Below are 14617 nucleotides of genomic sequence, written 5' to 3' on the forward strand. Positions count from 1 at the left end.
CAGGGGAGGCCCCACTAGCGCACGCCTCATGGTCCCACATGAGAGTCGATCCGGGGTTCGAGAAGGACAAAATCCTTCGAGAAGTCGTTGAAATTTGAGGCGTCTCTTCGGGTCATTCGTCTCGTCATCTAACAGACGTGATAAGGCACGGTGCGATTTGCGGTGTTTTGTGATGGCATAGCGTTAGACAATGGTCTGAGGGTCGTGCACGCCGAAGCTATCTCCAAGTGGCGACCGTGGTCTACCAACGAGAAGATCTGCTGCATCGTTCGGAGGCACACATATGCGCGCGGCGCAATCTGCAGCAGCAGGATTGCAGGTTTATATGCGTTTTGTAGATGAAGGTTGAGATGAGCTTATAATGCTTAGGCCGAGTCATGGTCTTGCTTTCCCCCGCAGTCCGCGATCTCTTGGCGGCCTAGACAGCACCTGCAGACACCGACCTTCGAAGGGTCCTCCGACATCCGCCTACACATCGAGTCTTTGCGACGAGCGACATGGCGTTGAAGCAGTGCAGCATGTGCGATCGCACATTCACCAAATGTATGTCGCCGTCGAGCGCGTGAAGAAAGTGTGCTGACCTCTCCTCCAGTAGAGCACGTGAAGAGGCACGAGCGGTCGCGTCAGTCTATCATAAACCTTCACTATCACCATTGACTAAACATGATCCCAGACACACGAGAACGACCCTATGAGTGTCCGACGTGTAAAAAGCACTTTTCGCGCAGGTGAGCACCCCGATGAAAAACCTCGGTACTAGCGTCCAACCTCTGCAACTAGCGATGTCTTATTTCGACACTGCAAAGGCCATGCGCAGAATGCGATGAACCGGATGAAGAGCAATGAACAACAAAACACCAACGATCAGCAAGAGTTCCGTCACAACTCGATGGACGAGAGCCAAACATCGCAGCCATCTGCATCACGAACCGCCAACGGACCGACTCCAGCGCCAACGCCATTGATCCGTGAAGATTCCAGCTTCTCGCCCATGTCCAGGAGAAGAGAATCCCAAATACCACAGATCAACGTGAATGATCAGTACAATGCGCACATTCCTCCACAGACTCATGCCCGGCAACCTCCATCGCGGTTGCAGCCGCCATCACCCGGTGAGGACCGAATAGAAGCGCTTATCAACGCGGCGCAGCATCTCGAACCCGGAACCGACACACCATGGCGATCGCCGTCACCTATGATCATTGCGCGTGCAGAACATGCCCAGATGTCCAATCGAAATCCTCACGAAAGTATGGGTCCACCGATTGATCCGGCTATGGAGGCTCTCTCATTCTCGCCAGCCGGGCATGTCTCGAGTTTGGATCAGTGGGCTTTTGAGCTCGTCCAAAGCAACAACCCAGTTCCTAACCGTACTCCTGCAGATGCCTTACAAACATGGCTCTTTCCTCTCGAAGGTGACATGAACACTCCTCATGGATCCCACCACCTAGGGGTAGATGGCTTTTTCGAACATGAAGCGTTTCGAGCAGCCCCAGACAATCAGGCTAGTCCGTCTGGTAGCAGTGTTTCAATAGCAAGTAGAGTCCCACGAGAACGGTTTCAGCGCGTACAAAGTTGCTGGCCGTCACGGAATCGCAAATCTACGCGGCTGATGCCAGACCTATGGCAGAATCTAGTAACGTGTGACTGTACCAACATACTCTCCGAAGTGGGATCTGGAGCCTTGGAAACTCCAATGAGCGAAAAGGAACGGCGAAACTCGCGTTGGGGACTGGACGAAGAGTGCAGGAACAGAATCCAAAGTACGCTAAACAACTTACCACCATCCGGACCACCGCGGTCAGAATCATATGGCGACACTGCATCGTCGAACGGCGATGCAGCAGGAAGTCCGAGCATCGAAGGTGTGCAGTTTCCACCTGCTGAAATATTGGACATTGCATTAGAGATGTATCTCTACTACTTTCATCCTACCCTCCCGATCATTCACATCCCCACGTTCTCAGCGAAGAACGCGCCACGGCCATTACTACTTTGTATGTGCCTTATCGGACTGAGTATCCTCGGTACAGCAGGTGCAGCGAAGTTTGTTACACGCACATTTCCAGTAAGCGACGTGGTAGCTGTGCATGTCCCGCAACTGCTAATGTATGCTTAGGCTGTGTTGCAACTCGCGTTGGCGGAACTACAATCACTACCGACAACAGACCATCCGCCGCATAGGCAGATGAGGATAATCGCCACCAGCTTGCTTGCACTTAGCCTAGCATCTATTACAGGGGTACGTAGCACTTATTATTAGCATGAATTGTTGGTTAACACTCACATAGCGGAAAAGCCGTATTGCGCAAGCAGAGAAGATGTATGCGGAGCTCATCGAGGTACATAGCCGCTAGGCACACCGCCGCCAGTCATTCAACTAACTTTCCCAGTTTTCGCAAAGTCAGGGGCTCTTCTCCGCTAATGAGGGCATAAAGATCGACCCTCTTCTCGACGAGATGATCGATATTGACTCCAAGTGGAAGGCTTGGTCCAAGGTCGAATGCGGCAAACGTATCATCTTTGGTCTCATAGAAGCAGATTGCTGGTGGGCAGGCTACCTCTCAACGTCGCCAATGATCCGTCCCGAAACAGTACAGATCTTACCGCCCTCAGAATACTCCCTTTACCACGTCAACAGCGCGGCGAAGTGGTTTAATCTTGTACAGCGTGGCGCAAGAATTCACTCGCAGAAGACGACACCATCATTCCATCCGACCCCCGGACTGAAGCTCGATGCATCAAGCTTCCGCTCGCTACTGACCCTTCTCCTCCTACGCATCTACGAGAGTAACGATAGGCTTGCTCAGGTTACAGGAAACCATAAGCAGCTACAGCCCTGGCGAATATACACCGAAGATGCTCGCAGTCGAGACATTCTACCCCTGTTGGTGAACCTTTCCAGTTCTTCGATCGACGCACTTCGAACGGCAGACTTGAATTCCGCTGTCCTTTGGCATGCCTCTTGCATGATGCTTGGAGCAAACATACGCTACTTCGAACTCGCAGCTGGGCGTTCTGGCCCCGAGCCTGCTGTCAACGCCCTAGAAGACATTTCAGTTTGGTGCCAAACACCAAGCGCAAGAAGGAGCGTACTGCATGCCGCACACATTTACAAGCTACTGTTCGACCGAAAGGTTAGCGATATTGTCAACCCACACAGCGTAGTCGCCCTTTTCCACGCTGCACTCGTCCTAGGTCTATACATCTTTGCTCTTCCCCCAACGCCCCACTGTAATATCAACGACTCATGCATCGAACTCCTCGATCTTATAGACTGGATATCCGTCGGTCAGCTTGGTTTTATCGACACGCCGCAATCGCCCATAGCATTCGGAGACACGACGCAAGTCGTGAAGTTCATACATCACGGCGGCAGCTTTAGCATAACTGGCATTACACTCGAAGGCGGATACCTCGCTGCGCGTCGCACTTTGTTGCATTGCGCAGATCTTATGGAGGGCATGGGTCGCTGGAAGAGCAGAACGTTCAGTCAGATACTACACATTATGAGCGACGATTTGACAGACTATGAGAGCCATGACAATGATGATGGGGAGGATGAGGCAGATGGCGGTGGGGAAGAAGGAGAGCGGAATACGAGGTGACGGTTAGCGTCCTCTTCCGAGCAGTGCCTTTCGATTACCCAATTGCAAGGCCTGTGGGGAAGAGGATGATGATTTAGCATGATCAAGAGTCATCTTTGATATCGTTTGAATTCGATGGGAATTGGTTTTGTGGCGCTTCAACAGCGTGGTCTGGGAGTGTACGGGGCGTGTCGAGGTAGTGGGGGTTAAGGTGGGGGTGTACACGATTTGCATTGGGTGGCGTTGAATCGCATAGTCAGGGTGTTGTGCAGTGACAGGCAGAGTCATGAAGCGGAATTGTGACCTCGAAAAGCGATTTCATTTCTCCAAGATTTACATACTATATCCTTCTTGTCGCTCGTAGTGTACAAAGATCTTACTTGCGACGTATAATTGACACTTGACTGTAAGCGCCCACTATCCTGTCTCGTAGCCTCAGCCCTGTCGACGTGACCATCTATTTCAACGAAAACGCTCCCATGACTGTTCTCCTACCTATTCGTTTACGCCTTCAAACCTGTCAGTTTCTCAATGAGCACATCGAATGCCTTACTACTGCCATTGACGACTCCTGCAACAGTGGCCCAGAACATTGCCACTGGAAGCATACCAATGACCGTGATGAAAGTAGGGCATCTGGGAGAGATGGAGGGTTGTCGCTGTTCCGAGCTGAACGCGGTATCCGATTCTTCTACATCTGCATCATCTTCTTCGTCCTGCTCGATGAGTGAAGGAGTGCGATAGGATAAAAGAATAGATGGTTTCGATCGTTGTGTATGTTTCTGTTCCTCAAACTCGGAGCCGAATGTTTCAGGTGCCATGTGTGAGAATAGCTCTTCGTCTTTCGCCTTTACCGGGGTTCCAAACGTGATGAGATCTCCTGCTGGTCCGCCCCCCATAACCTTCTCTGTGGGCGCAAGATCCATGTCTCTGAATTGATCTAGCTCGGCCAAAGCTCTCTGCTCTGCTGCTTCTTCCTCCTCTACTCTAGTCTCTCGCGCAAGCTCGGCGGTTGTTTTCGAGGAAGATGTGTTACATCGATGTTTATGTGGTGAGATTTCGTCGCCTTCTTGTGCTCTGAAGTAGTCTAGTGTGTTGTCTAGAGATGAATATGGGATGACGTCAGAGGTCGCGAAATCGATGTGCTTGCCGTTAGGGGTTTGAACGACCGCGTAAGTAGGCAAAGGGAAGTCGATGAACGAAGTCGATGTCAGCAGAGTGCTTCCTGAGACCTTGCAGACGTTGTTGGATGAGATGTGCACTTGACGACGGTCACTGGAGGCTTCATAAGACTGCTATATAGTCAGCAGAGGTCTTCATGAATAACCTTGGAATCACGAACCTCTGAGACAGCTAGCCTACGATTCAATACGTGATCGAATGGCATGTTGGCATCGTAAATCCCATCAGCGGTGGCGGGTTTATGAACTCGCATCCGTTGCTGGCACTGCTCCTTCAAGCTTTTCTCGATTGAAGCGCGACGAAGGCTCAATTCTTTGGCACCGTCGGGAGCTTGCTGATCGTGGGGATACAGGCTGCTGTAGTCGCAAACTGGCACAGATGGCGCTGTCTTGCCGGGCATGTTCATGATATCCTCGATCGTATCCCTATCCGTCTCATCTGCTCCGAAAGCATCTTCGCCATCGCTCACCTCCATACTGTCGTCTTCGTCTTCGTACCCGTCTTGTCGCTCGTCACCGGGAGCAAATTGGTGACTCTCGCAGCTCACATTGTCCTCGTCGGCGTCGATATCAGACGTTTCAGTCAGATTCGACCGACTCGCCGGTCCATCGTTAGAGCAAGGTGTTGGGGAAAGAGGTGAATGACTGCGCACATCGTGCACCATCTTCTGGAGGGTGTGACAGTCGGCTGGCGAGAGAGAGGGGCGCTGTGGGTCAACGGACAGGGACGGTGATGCCATACTACCGTTGTCTTTTGGTAGCGGACGCTCTTTTGGTGAAACTGATGGTCGCGTAGGTGGTTTCGAGGGTCTTGCAGAAGCTGGCGAGCTCGGGTGATTCAGCAAGCTGTAGTCTTGTGACGACGATATGATTTATAGCGTTGAGTGACGGCGCCCTCGATTTGTTGCAGTAGTCGCGAGTGTGGCGAACTCGACTGGAAAAGAAGTGCAATTGGGAAGGTGACACACGCACCTACCACAGGTGGAGACAGCAAACGATAAATCCATGTATTGACAAAACAACGCGCTGCGGCAAGCACATCTCATCAAGAACGGTTCGGGCGATACAAGTCGCACGCGAGAGCGCCACTATCAAGCTTAACACTCAACACCTTCCTCACCAACACGCACTCCTCTCAGAACATAACCGTCTCTCCTAGCTTCAGCCGCCTCTCTCATGATCGTATCTTCGATTTCCTTACTTCGCACCTTCCATCTCACCCGATACGGCTTTGCCATCGTAGTGCTTCCGACAGCGTCAAATGCTTCATCGCTGGTATCGACTTGCACTTCGTTCCCCTGCTGATCAAGCGGCGGCAAAATGTCAAAAGCCCACAACAACTTTGCCAATACGATGAACATGCTATTCTCGGCCAGATGCACACCTGAGCAAATTCTACGGCCTGCACCAAAGGCCCAGTGGTCGCGACTCGCAGCTGGGCCAGCCGCGTAGTGTCCGCTGCCATGAGGGTAGTTGATGTACCTCTCTGGATTGAAGCGCTGGGGGTCCGCAAAAAGATTCGGATCGTAGTGAATCGGGTATTGTTGGAGACATACAACTGACTTGGCAGGTATGTGAATGTCCTTGTACGTTATGGGCGCAGTAGTATAGTGCGGCGTACCGATGTTTGTGACAGGGCGTAGACGCAGAGTTTCCTTGACGATGGCGCGAATATACGGAAGTCTTGATTCATCCTCGAACGTAGGGGATCGAGAAGACGAAGTGAATCCTCTAATCTCCTCGACTGCTCTTTGTCGCGCAAGTGGGTTAGCGCTAAGGTACAGAACGGCAGTGTTGAGCGCGGCCGACGTTGTCTCGCTTCCAGCTTCTATCATGCTACCAGCCAAGAATGCTGCCTGTAATTCAGTAATACCCTGCGTCTCATAGTCGCTCTCGATGAACTGCTTTACGAAACATTCTGGGGCTTGTTTAGTCTCCATCTGAGTTTTGAGTGTACTCCAAAATGACATCCACAGATTCGCTTGCTTGTCAAAGTATGGTTTGACTCCTTTACGCCACCATTGTAGTCGTGGTGGGAGATTACCGAGAATCGGAAGCGTGTCTGCCAAGTAAGTACCTGGTTTTGCCATCGTAGAGAAATCGTTCATGATCTCATAGATGCCGTGGACTTCGTCGCAGTCCTGCTGCTCATCAGTAACCCATGGTTGTACCGTTGAACGCGTCACTCACCCATTCCGGTATCCTTCTTCCATATGTGCTCGTCATGATAACGCTTACAGTATATCGTCTGATCGCCTTGTAACTCACTTCGTTCCCTTTTGCTGGATCCGCGCCTTTTAATATCTCTTCAAGCAACATCTTGGCCTCGAACTCTTGACTGGGTTTGAACGTAGCGCTTACAGCTGGTGTCAACAGCTTATGGCTGATACCTCTTAGCTTCCTCCATTCTGGACCGTACTCCATGAACAGGAACCTCATTCCACCGCCCAGCGCATCACCGGATACCGGTAATGGGGCTCGAGAGCTTGTATGCGCTGATTGCTTGTCTAGGATCTCTTTACATGCGTCTGGCGAGCATATCATATACCAGTCGTTCCAACCCAAACGTATCTTGTAGACTTCGCCATACTCGCGGGCCCAAGCGGTAATTTGCTGATGTGGTTGTTGGCCCAACTGGTGTGCGTTTCCAAGTACTGGAAGGCCGGCAGGACCAGGCGCGGCTTTTAGGCCGGGTGGTACCTTGTTGTTGTGTCTTGTGTAAAGGACGAAGACTACGACGAATAGTATAGCCAGGAGGATGGTGTACATGTGGGGCTAACTAGGGAGATGCAGTCTTGGGGTGTGTGTAGAGAGGGACAATAAAGCTGAAGTAGAGTCTTGTAGTACGTCTGATGAATCACCTCAACGATTTGATATATGGGGACGTGTCCATGGAATATTGCCGCATCTTAAGACGCGGCGCATTGAATGTGCCATCATGCCAGTTTCCCCACATGGTCGGGTAGATGAATCCGTTGCTGGGCATGCTTAGTGCAGAAGAGGGGAATGCGGAGTAGGTGAGCTTACTTTGATCAAGTACTGTACTTTACTCCAACGTCCGGCACGTCCGGTTCGGCATAGAACATTGTTTCTGGTATTGGGGAAGATGCAGGCGTTACAGCGCCGTCTGGCGCGCCGTCGCAGCTCCACCAATACCCACCTAGCTATAGCCTTGATCCCACTCGTGTCTTTAGGCAGTTTTAGTCAGCCGTCGCTGTCGGCTCCTCCAAACCGCCGAGCGCATCCATCCAAAGAATTGCGACCCAGTCAAGTAACAAGCGCAAACAACGCGTCATGGAGCTCATGCAATTCAACATTTAAGTATCGCGTGCATAGTCTCACAGCTAACATGACAGAACATGCTTACTCGCCTCGCAGTTCGCACACCGGTGCGCTTCCTTACATCCAGCCTGTATCTGTCGAGCCTCCGCCCGTCAAACTTCTATCCATCGAGCCTTTCCACGACGTATCAGCGCACAATGTCTACGTCTACTTTCACGCTCGATCCTGCGATCTTCAACCGAACCCTATACAAGAAGATAACAGACTTGTGGTTTTCTGGCGTTGATGCGACTGGTCAGGACTTTGACATGAGCATTGCAAAACGCTGGTTCGCAGGCAGTCCTGAGGAGCGAGATGTCTTCGATGGACAATGCAAAAGCATATGCGTGAATGCGCTTGAAGCCATCGGACCAGACAACTTTCCGGAAGCCAATGCGCAGCCATTTCTGGACGAGATCGCGCGAGTTGCCGAGGAGGAAAGCAGGGCAGATACTGGGATAGGAGAGGAAGCTGCCTGGACGGCATTGAGTTTCGCGCTGCTGCTAGACCAAATGCCACGGAATATCTACCGCACAGAAGATGGATTGCGGCTGGTGTACACGCATTACGATCGCATTGCTCATGCTTTCATTCGCGACATTCTGTCGCCCTCTTCGCCCATTCCTCGCCCAGATACACACCCAGTCATGCGTCTATCTGGTGTGCATAGGACTTGGCTGTACATACCTCTGATGCACTCTGAAGATCTGTCTGCCCACGACCTCGCCGACGGAATACTGGCGGAGTTTGCTCGAGAGCTCGAAGGTTTAGATGGGTACAATGGCACAAAGATGTGGGTTGCGAACTATCAAAAGTCTGCAAAGGAACATAGAGATATACTGGAGCAATTTGGTAGGTATCCCCATCGAAACACTGCCTTAGGCAGGACTAGTACAGATGAAGAGCGTAAGTTTATTGAAGAAGGGGGAGCAACATTTGGCGTTGCACAGAATCAGAGGGGGGACACAGAAAGGGTAGATGCGGTATAAATGGACAAAAAAATGTCAAGATCCTACAGTGCTCCGATATATCGATTTGAATCTACGCGGTAGCACGCCGCTTCAATGCGCCAAGTGAACAAAGTGTAAGCATGCTGTCTTGTAACGAAGTCTGTTCATGATGCATCAATATAGCCATGTGCTCACCGACCTGTCCCTCTCAGTGCAAAAAGAAAGTATAGCCATTTCTGCCAGTCATGTTTGCTCACGATCACACGCGAGCGCAAAAAATGGGGTCTTACCGCGACTCGAACGCGGGGCCTCTCGCAAGCTGTGCTTGGGTTTACCCTAAGCGAGAATCACTGATGATAATGTTAGATGTTGATCATTGAATCGACATGGGAGGATAACTTACTACCACTAGACTGGTGTTTGTTAGTTGGAGTAAGAGCTGAATGGATCGGGTGCCAATTACCCATAAGACCGAGACGCTTTAGTTGGCGCTGTTTGATGGAATAGTTTTTGATTTGAAACAATATGATTCAATTACCAATTTGATCGTGAGATGATAGGGTCGGCCGGGCTGGCGAAGTGGTCAATTGTGGATACCACACCACGTACACGATTGTTAGAGGGGTAGCTTCGCTAGCTTGCGACGGCAAACAAGCACGATCCTCAAAATCATGCGTTTGATTTGGTGTTTGTTCAGAGGATTGAATATTTGAACAACGCAGGTGGTAAGACTGGCATAATTACTTTATATCATAAGCTCTTTTTCGCCACCTCGGTAGACTAAGCAGCATTTCTACGCTGGACCGAAGGTGCGTACAGTCAACAATGCACCAGCTATCTCATATGCAGGCAATGTCAGGACGATATTGCACGCCGACATGATGCTCGAATACCTAGGTATGGCCTTTTAGCCGACAACAATCATCAACACGAACGATAGGAATGGAACAGTCCCAGGATGCGATTGTCGCGGCACATGCGCTACTGACGGGGTCGCGCCGCATCTCGCTTCGACATCATGGACGCGCTCGCATTACGTCTCTACTGTTTCCGCCAACTTCGACCTTGCAACGCCAAATTTCAATGGCTTTCGCGGTCACACCCCCACCTCTGCACGTTTTGTAAAAGAAGAAACCCACAATGGTGCGATTGCTGGTGCCTGAAGGTCAGCACTTGGACCCCCAGGAATAGCCCCAGATCTGACCATGTAGAACAGGCGAGGGACAACTACCCTTTGTTCTCAGACCACCTGGCGCCGTTGCCGCACAGAGCGACCTCGTCGCATCACCATGGAGAAGTTTACTCGGCGCTGCAGTCGTCACTGGTAGCCTGGCTCTTGTCGGCCGCTCACGACCTGGCGTGTTTCTCAAGTCGGCCGCCTTCATCAGTGCCGCAGATCTCACGTGGACAGCCTCTGGGATATATGGACGCCATGAGTTGAACCGAGGTGTGTTCAAAATGGAAAACGTACAGCCCAAGCCTGGTAAGTTATGGGAACAGACAAAGCACCGGACTTCTGAAGATGCAACACTGGCTGGTGGAGCGCTGGGAATATTCATGGCATTGAACCCGCGGGCTCTGCCCGGTGTCTATGGCTTCCCACGCTTCTTTGGAGCTGCTACGGTTGGATGTGCGCTTGGCTTCAAGGTCGGCCAAGCCTTGGTCGTTCGTATTTCCCCAACACTCCTCCACCTCTTCGATCAGACCGTTACTTCGTCCCGACAAGAGCAGTATGAAAAGTTACAGAACGACGAAAGGGCCAAGGCATCACTCTCTCGGATTGGCAAACTCGCGCTCTGGTACCACTCGTCTTCGTTCATGGCAGTTCTCCGCAGCCCTTTGCAAGTTGGCGGGATTGGGACAATGGGCGGCATGTCTGGCGGACCGATACAAACGGGGCATGGAGGGAGTTCCGGACCTGGTGGTGGCTCACTGGCTGCACTGAAGGCTGAACTCGAGAGAGAAACTGTCATCCAGATCGACTTTGGGGAAGGCGAACTTGCAGGGCCAGATGTGGAAAACGGATATCGTGGGTACAAAGACGATCTCAAGTCGCGAGACGTGAGGAAAGTACAAGATTGGTTGGAGCAAGTTCAGGCTCTCAAAAAGCAGGTGGACGCCGAGCTGCAAAACGTCTGGCCGCACCTTGCGCAGAGAGAACATGACTTTTACCAATATGTACAGGAAGACAAGGAAAAAGACATTACTCGTCGAGAACTACAACTGCTCAACAACCTGGTCTCCGATCTGGTGATTCGATATGCGATCCTCGGGTACCATGAACACGATGCGCAAAAGCAACTGCAACAGATGACACAAGCAGACTCCACGGGCGCAGAAGTGGATGCGGTCCCCCAGGAAGTTACAAAAGCCTACAAAACGCCTCAACATCCAGCTGAAGATAGCCAATTGAACTATCACGGGCCGAAAATTATCACGGAACGAATCCGCAAAACCTGGTCGAGGCAAAAGCAGGTGCTAAGCCATATGGAGAACAAAATCACCCAGATCGATGCCATAAAACCCGAGGAAGGAACCCATGTCGCCGAGCACGTCAAAAACCTCAAACAGGATGCTGAACAGATGAAAAAGAACGTCGAAGCCACGGGGCGTTTGTTGCAATCGTTTGAGGAGCAACTTCGCGAGGCTAATGAGGAAGCGAAAGACAGCGACCGCCAAAACAGAGTTTGATTCGAGATAGTGAGCAGAGGCCCGATTGATATGGGACTTTGCTGTACTCGTTGAACTCTAGGCGCTGCAGATTCCTTGATCGAATGCCTCTACAACGACGGACATTATATCGTGGCCGCTGGCTTCACGTTTCTGCGTACAGGGGCATGTCCTGCATTAATCTGGCTTACAAGAAGAAAAGACCAGCCGCATTGGAGAGCTGCCTTTATAGCTCTATCATAATAGACTTGGTAGTCTCTGTAGAATTAGACCTTTTCTCAAGCACTTTAGGCTTGTTTACATCAATGCTGATTAGACGAACAACCTAGCCAGCGCCATGTGAATAACACAGTCTTAGAACAATACATATCTGTAGTCTACCACAAGCCATATAAACAGTCAGAATAATGCTTTCTGCTTATAGTTTTGTTGGTTCGTCTGCGTATATTTGTGCAACCTCCCACTGTCCCGCAAGTGCCCCGCAGAAGCCACCATGCACCCGATAAGACTCCGATAAGCTAACGTCCCAACCAACAACCGCACGCCTGTTCCGCATCTCCGCGCCCCGTGGATATGTACACTGACATAATGCCTCCTGCCCAAGCAAGCAGCTGTCAATCAACAGCTAACATAATGTGACGCCCTGTGGACGCGCAGCTGCGGGTGTTGTCTTCTCTTCAATAATATTCCTTCGTTGCGAAGCTGTCCAAAGACGTCACGGAAATCTGCAACCATGACAGACAACGAGAATGGAAACGTAGTGAAGGATGCGGGTATTACGGATTCTGAGCACTTTTCGCCATACCGAGCAGATGGAAAGTTGGTAAGTTGTTAGATTCTTGGACTTTGCTCTTGACGCAAGACAAAATGCAGGATGAAAGTGATGACTGACATTGCGATATGATCTAGTATGGCTTCGTGTGCGTGGTAACAGGAGCAACACAACCCGTAGGAAAAGCAATCGTAGCTGAACTCGCCGGTACGTCGCGTGCGAAGACAAACACCCAGGACTGATCACTAACACTTCTGTCCAGCACATGGCGCAGCATGTATATATGCCTGCTCCTCGCTCCCCTCGGAACCCTACGCCGAACTCGCCGACTCGATCAACGCGCAATACCCAAACACAAAAGTAATAGGCTACCCATACAAGATCAACTCTGAAGAAGATACTCTCGCCCTCATCGACGATGTGCTGAATACCTGGGGCCGCCTCGACGTTTGGACGTCTTCTACTGGTCTTCTCGGTCCGCCTTCTATCAACCAGACAGGCCCCAAGGACCTGTACGCAGCTTTTGATACCAATGCCGTGCCTGCTTTCTTCGCGCTCAAGTACGCGCCGGCTGCGATGCAGAAGACAACACCAAAAGGGAGTTATCCTAACGCAGCGCCAAAGGATGTGCCGTATGGGAGTATCATCGTCGTTACGAGCGTTGCGGGCACGTATGGCGGGTGTTGGGCTCCTGCTTTTACAATGGCTTCGCATGCTGCACTTGGTGTTGTGCGCTCTGGTGTGCTGGTGCTCAAGGGAACCGGTGTGCGTATCAACGCGATTACGGCTGGGCAGATTGATGTCGGCGTTGATCTCAAGGATTGTGGTGTCAAGGAGATGGCGCAGGGCCAGTTTCCGCCCGCTGCGCTGCAGGGAGAGGAGAGTCAGAAGCGAACGATTGGTCTGGAGAGGGCAGGGAGGCCAGAGGAGGTGGGTAGGACGGTGGGGTTCTTGGCGAGTGGATTTAGCAGTTATATCACCGGGGCGGAGTTGAGGGTTGACGGCGGAGCGGGGGTGATGAACCCCATTACTGTCCCTGTTTAGATGGATGGATGAAAGGTGTTTAGAGCATGTAGGTTGTGGCATTGAGCCGTTCGTGATAATCGTGATATCGTACAACAGCTCATACATGTGCCGCCGTGTCGCCTAGTGCTGCAGCACAACCGGCACCCCCTTCTCCCAGTTTTCAATGCTCTCTCTAATGTTGACCCAATATCTCAACTTGACCGCCTCACTCTTGGCAGCATCCAAGTCATCCCTCTTGAACGCCTGGTCGATTATCTCCGTGCTCTCCGCTATCCTCTCTTCGTTCCTCTCCCTCATCTCCACCAAGTCCTCTTCGCTCTCTGCCTCCTCTATGCTCTCTCTTGCCTCGAGCACCTCCATCAACAACTCCCGGTCGTCTACCTTGGCCGTCTCGTCTTCTGCCACCTCTATCCCGCGCAGGGATAGCAAGTATTGTGCTCTCAGAAGCGGGTTCTGGAGTGTTTTGTAAGCCTCGTTGATGCGGGCTGAGAGGGCTTCGGCGCGTTTCTTGTCTGCTTGGGGATGCAGGTCGGGATGCGCGCGGGCTTGCAGTTGGAGGAACTCTTTCTTGAGTGCAGAGAGATCGATGGCAAAGGGGCCGTTGGGGGGCGGACCGGATGGGAGGGCGTTTGGGAAGAAGGAATAATGTGTTTGTGGCACTTGGGACGATTGCGCTGTGGAGGATTGCTGTGTCTCAAAGGGCTTCTCAACCGTGTTGGGGCTAGAAGACGAAGACTGGAATCGGCGCGATATCGTCTGCGGGGGTATGCGATGTGCGCAGAACAGGCATGGCGCTGCGCTCTGTCGTGTGCGAAATGGTACAGTGGCGGGCTCGGTGAGAGATGTGCGGATTCTGCGCGCCACGGATGAAGGTATGGAGCGCATAATGGAGGCGATGTGATTAAGACACGCGGAAGGTTGGATTGGGTGAGGCCGTGGGGGGGTTGGTGGTCGGTGTGATTCTGTTAGAATCGCAGAGGCGAGAGATTTCCACGTCGAGTCCCGACTGGTTACGTCATCCATCGCCGTCACTCATCAGCCACTACCATCGGAAAGGCTGTTGGAAACTCTTGGGGTCAATTGAAGGCTCGTGTTATTTGATACGGAAAT

At 51.7% G+C, this 14617-nt stretch overlaps 6 protein-coding genes across 6 annotated transcripts; 3 read left to right on the forward strand and 3 right to left on the reverse strand.

The window, feature by feature from the left end:
- Positions 1-497: 497 nt before the first annotated feature.
- Positions 498-3608, forward strand: ACET3X_007041 (uncharacterized protein; the record flags this gene model as incomplete). The annotated part of the gene is made up of 8 exons (XM_069453237.1): positions 498-543; positions 593-622; positions 674-728; positions 781-1250; positions 1806-2068; positions 2120-2242; positions 2292-2342; positions 2394-3608. 8 exons carry the CDS (start codon positions 498-500, stop codon positions 3606-3608), a joined length of 2253 nt encoding a protein of 750 aa, XP_069305809.1.
- Positions 3609-4090: 482 nt separating this feature from the next.
- On the reverse strand, positions 4091-5508 carry ACET3X_007042 (uncharacterized protein; the record flags this gene model as incomplete). Its single annotated transcript, XM_069453238.1, has 2 exons — positions 4091-4879; positions 4930-5508. The coding sequence occupies 2 exons, from the start codon at positions 5506-5508 to the stop codon at positions 4091-4093; spliced, it is 1368 nt and encodes a 455-aa protein (XP_069305810.1).
- Positions 5509-5865: 357 nt separating this feature from the next.
- On the reverse strand, positions 5866-7537 carry ACET3X_007043 (uncharacterized protein; the record flags this gene model as incomplete). Its single annotated transcript, XM_069453239.1, has 2 exons — positions 5866-6909; positions 6959-7537. The coding sequence occupies 2 exons, from the start codon at positions 7535-7537 to the stop codon at positions 5866-5868; spliced, it is 1623 nt and encodes a 540-aa protein (XP_069305811.1).
- Positions 7538-10179: 2642 nt separating this feature from the next.
- On the forward strand, positions 10180-11730 carry ACET3X_007044 (uncharacterized protein; the record flags this gene model as incomplete). The annotated part of the gene is made up of 2 exons (XM_069453240.1): positions 10180-10204; positions 10256-11730. The coding sequence occupies 2 exons, from the start codon at positions 10180-10182 to the stop codon at positions 11728-11730; spliced, it is 1500 nt and encodes a 499-aa protein (XP_069305812.1).
- Positions 11731-12442: 712 nt separating this feature from the next.
- On the forward strand, positions 12443-13525 carry ACET3X_007045 (uncharacterized protein; the record flags this gene model as incomplete). The annotated part of the gene is made up of 3 exons (XM_069453241.1): positions 12443-12532; positions 12619-12688; positions 12744-13525. 3 exons carry the CDS (start codon positions 12443-12445, stop codon positions 13523-13525), a joined length of 942 nt encoding a protein of 313 aa, XP_069305813.1.
- Positions 13526-13627: 102 nt separating this feature from the next.
- Positions 13628-14392, reverse strand: ACET3X_007046 (uncharacterized protein; the record flags this gene model as incomplete). Its single annotated transcript, XM_069453243.1, has 1 exon — positions 13628-14392. The coding sequence occupies one exon, from the start codon at positions 14390-14392 to the stop codon at positions 13628-13630; it is 765 nt and encodes a 254-aa protein (XP_069305814.1).
- Positions 14393-14617: the final 225 nt, after the last annotated feature.

The sequence above is a fragment of the Alternaria dauci genome, chromosome 6 (assembly GCF_042100115.1).
Source record: "Alternaria dauci strain A2016 chromosome 6, whole genome shotgun sequence".
Lineage (NCBI taxonomy): Eukaryota > Fungi > Ascomycota > Dothideomycetes > Pleosporales > Pleosporaceae > Alternaria > Alternaria dauci.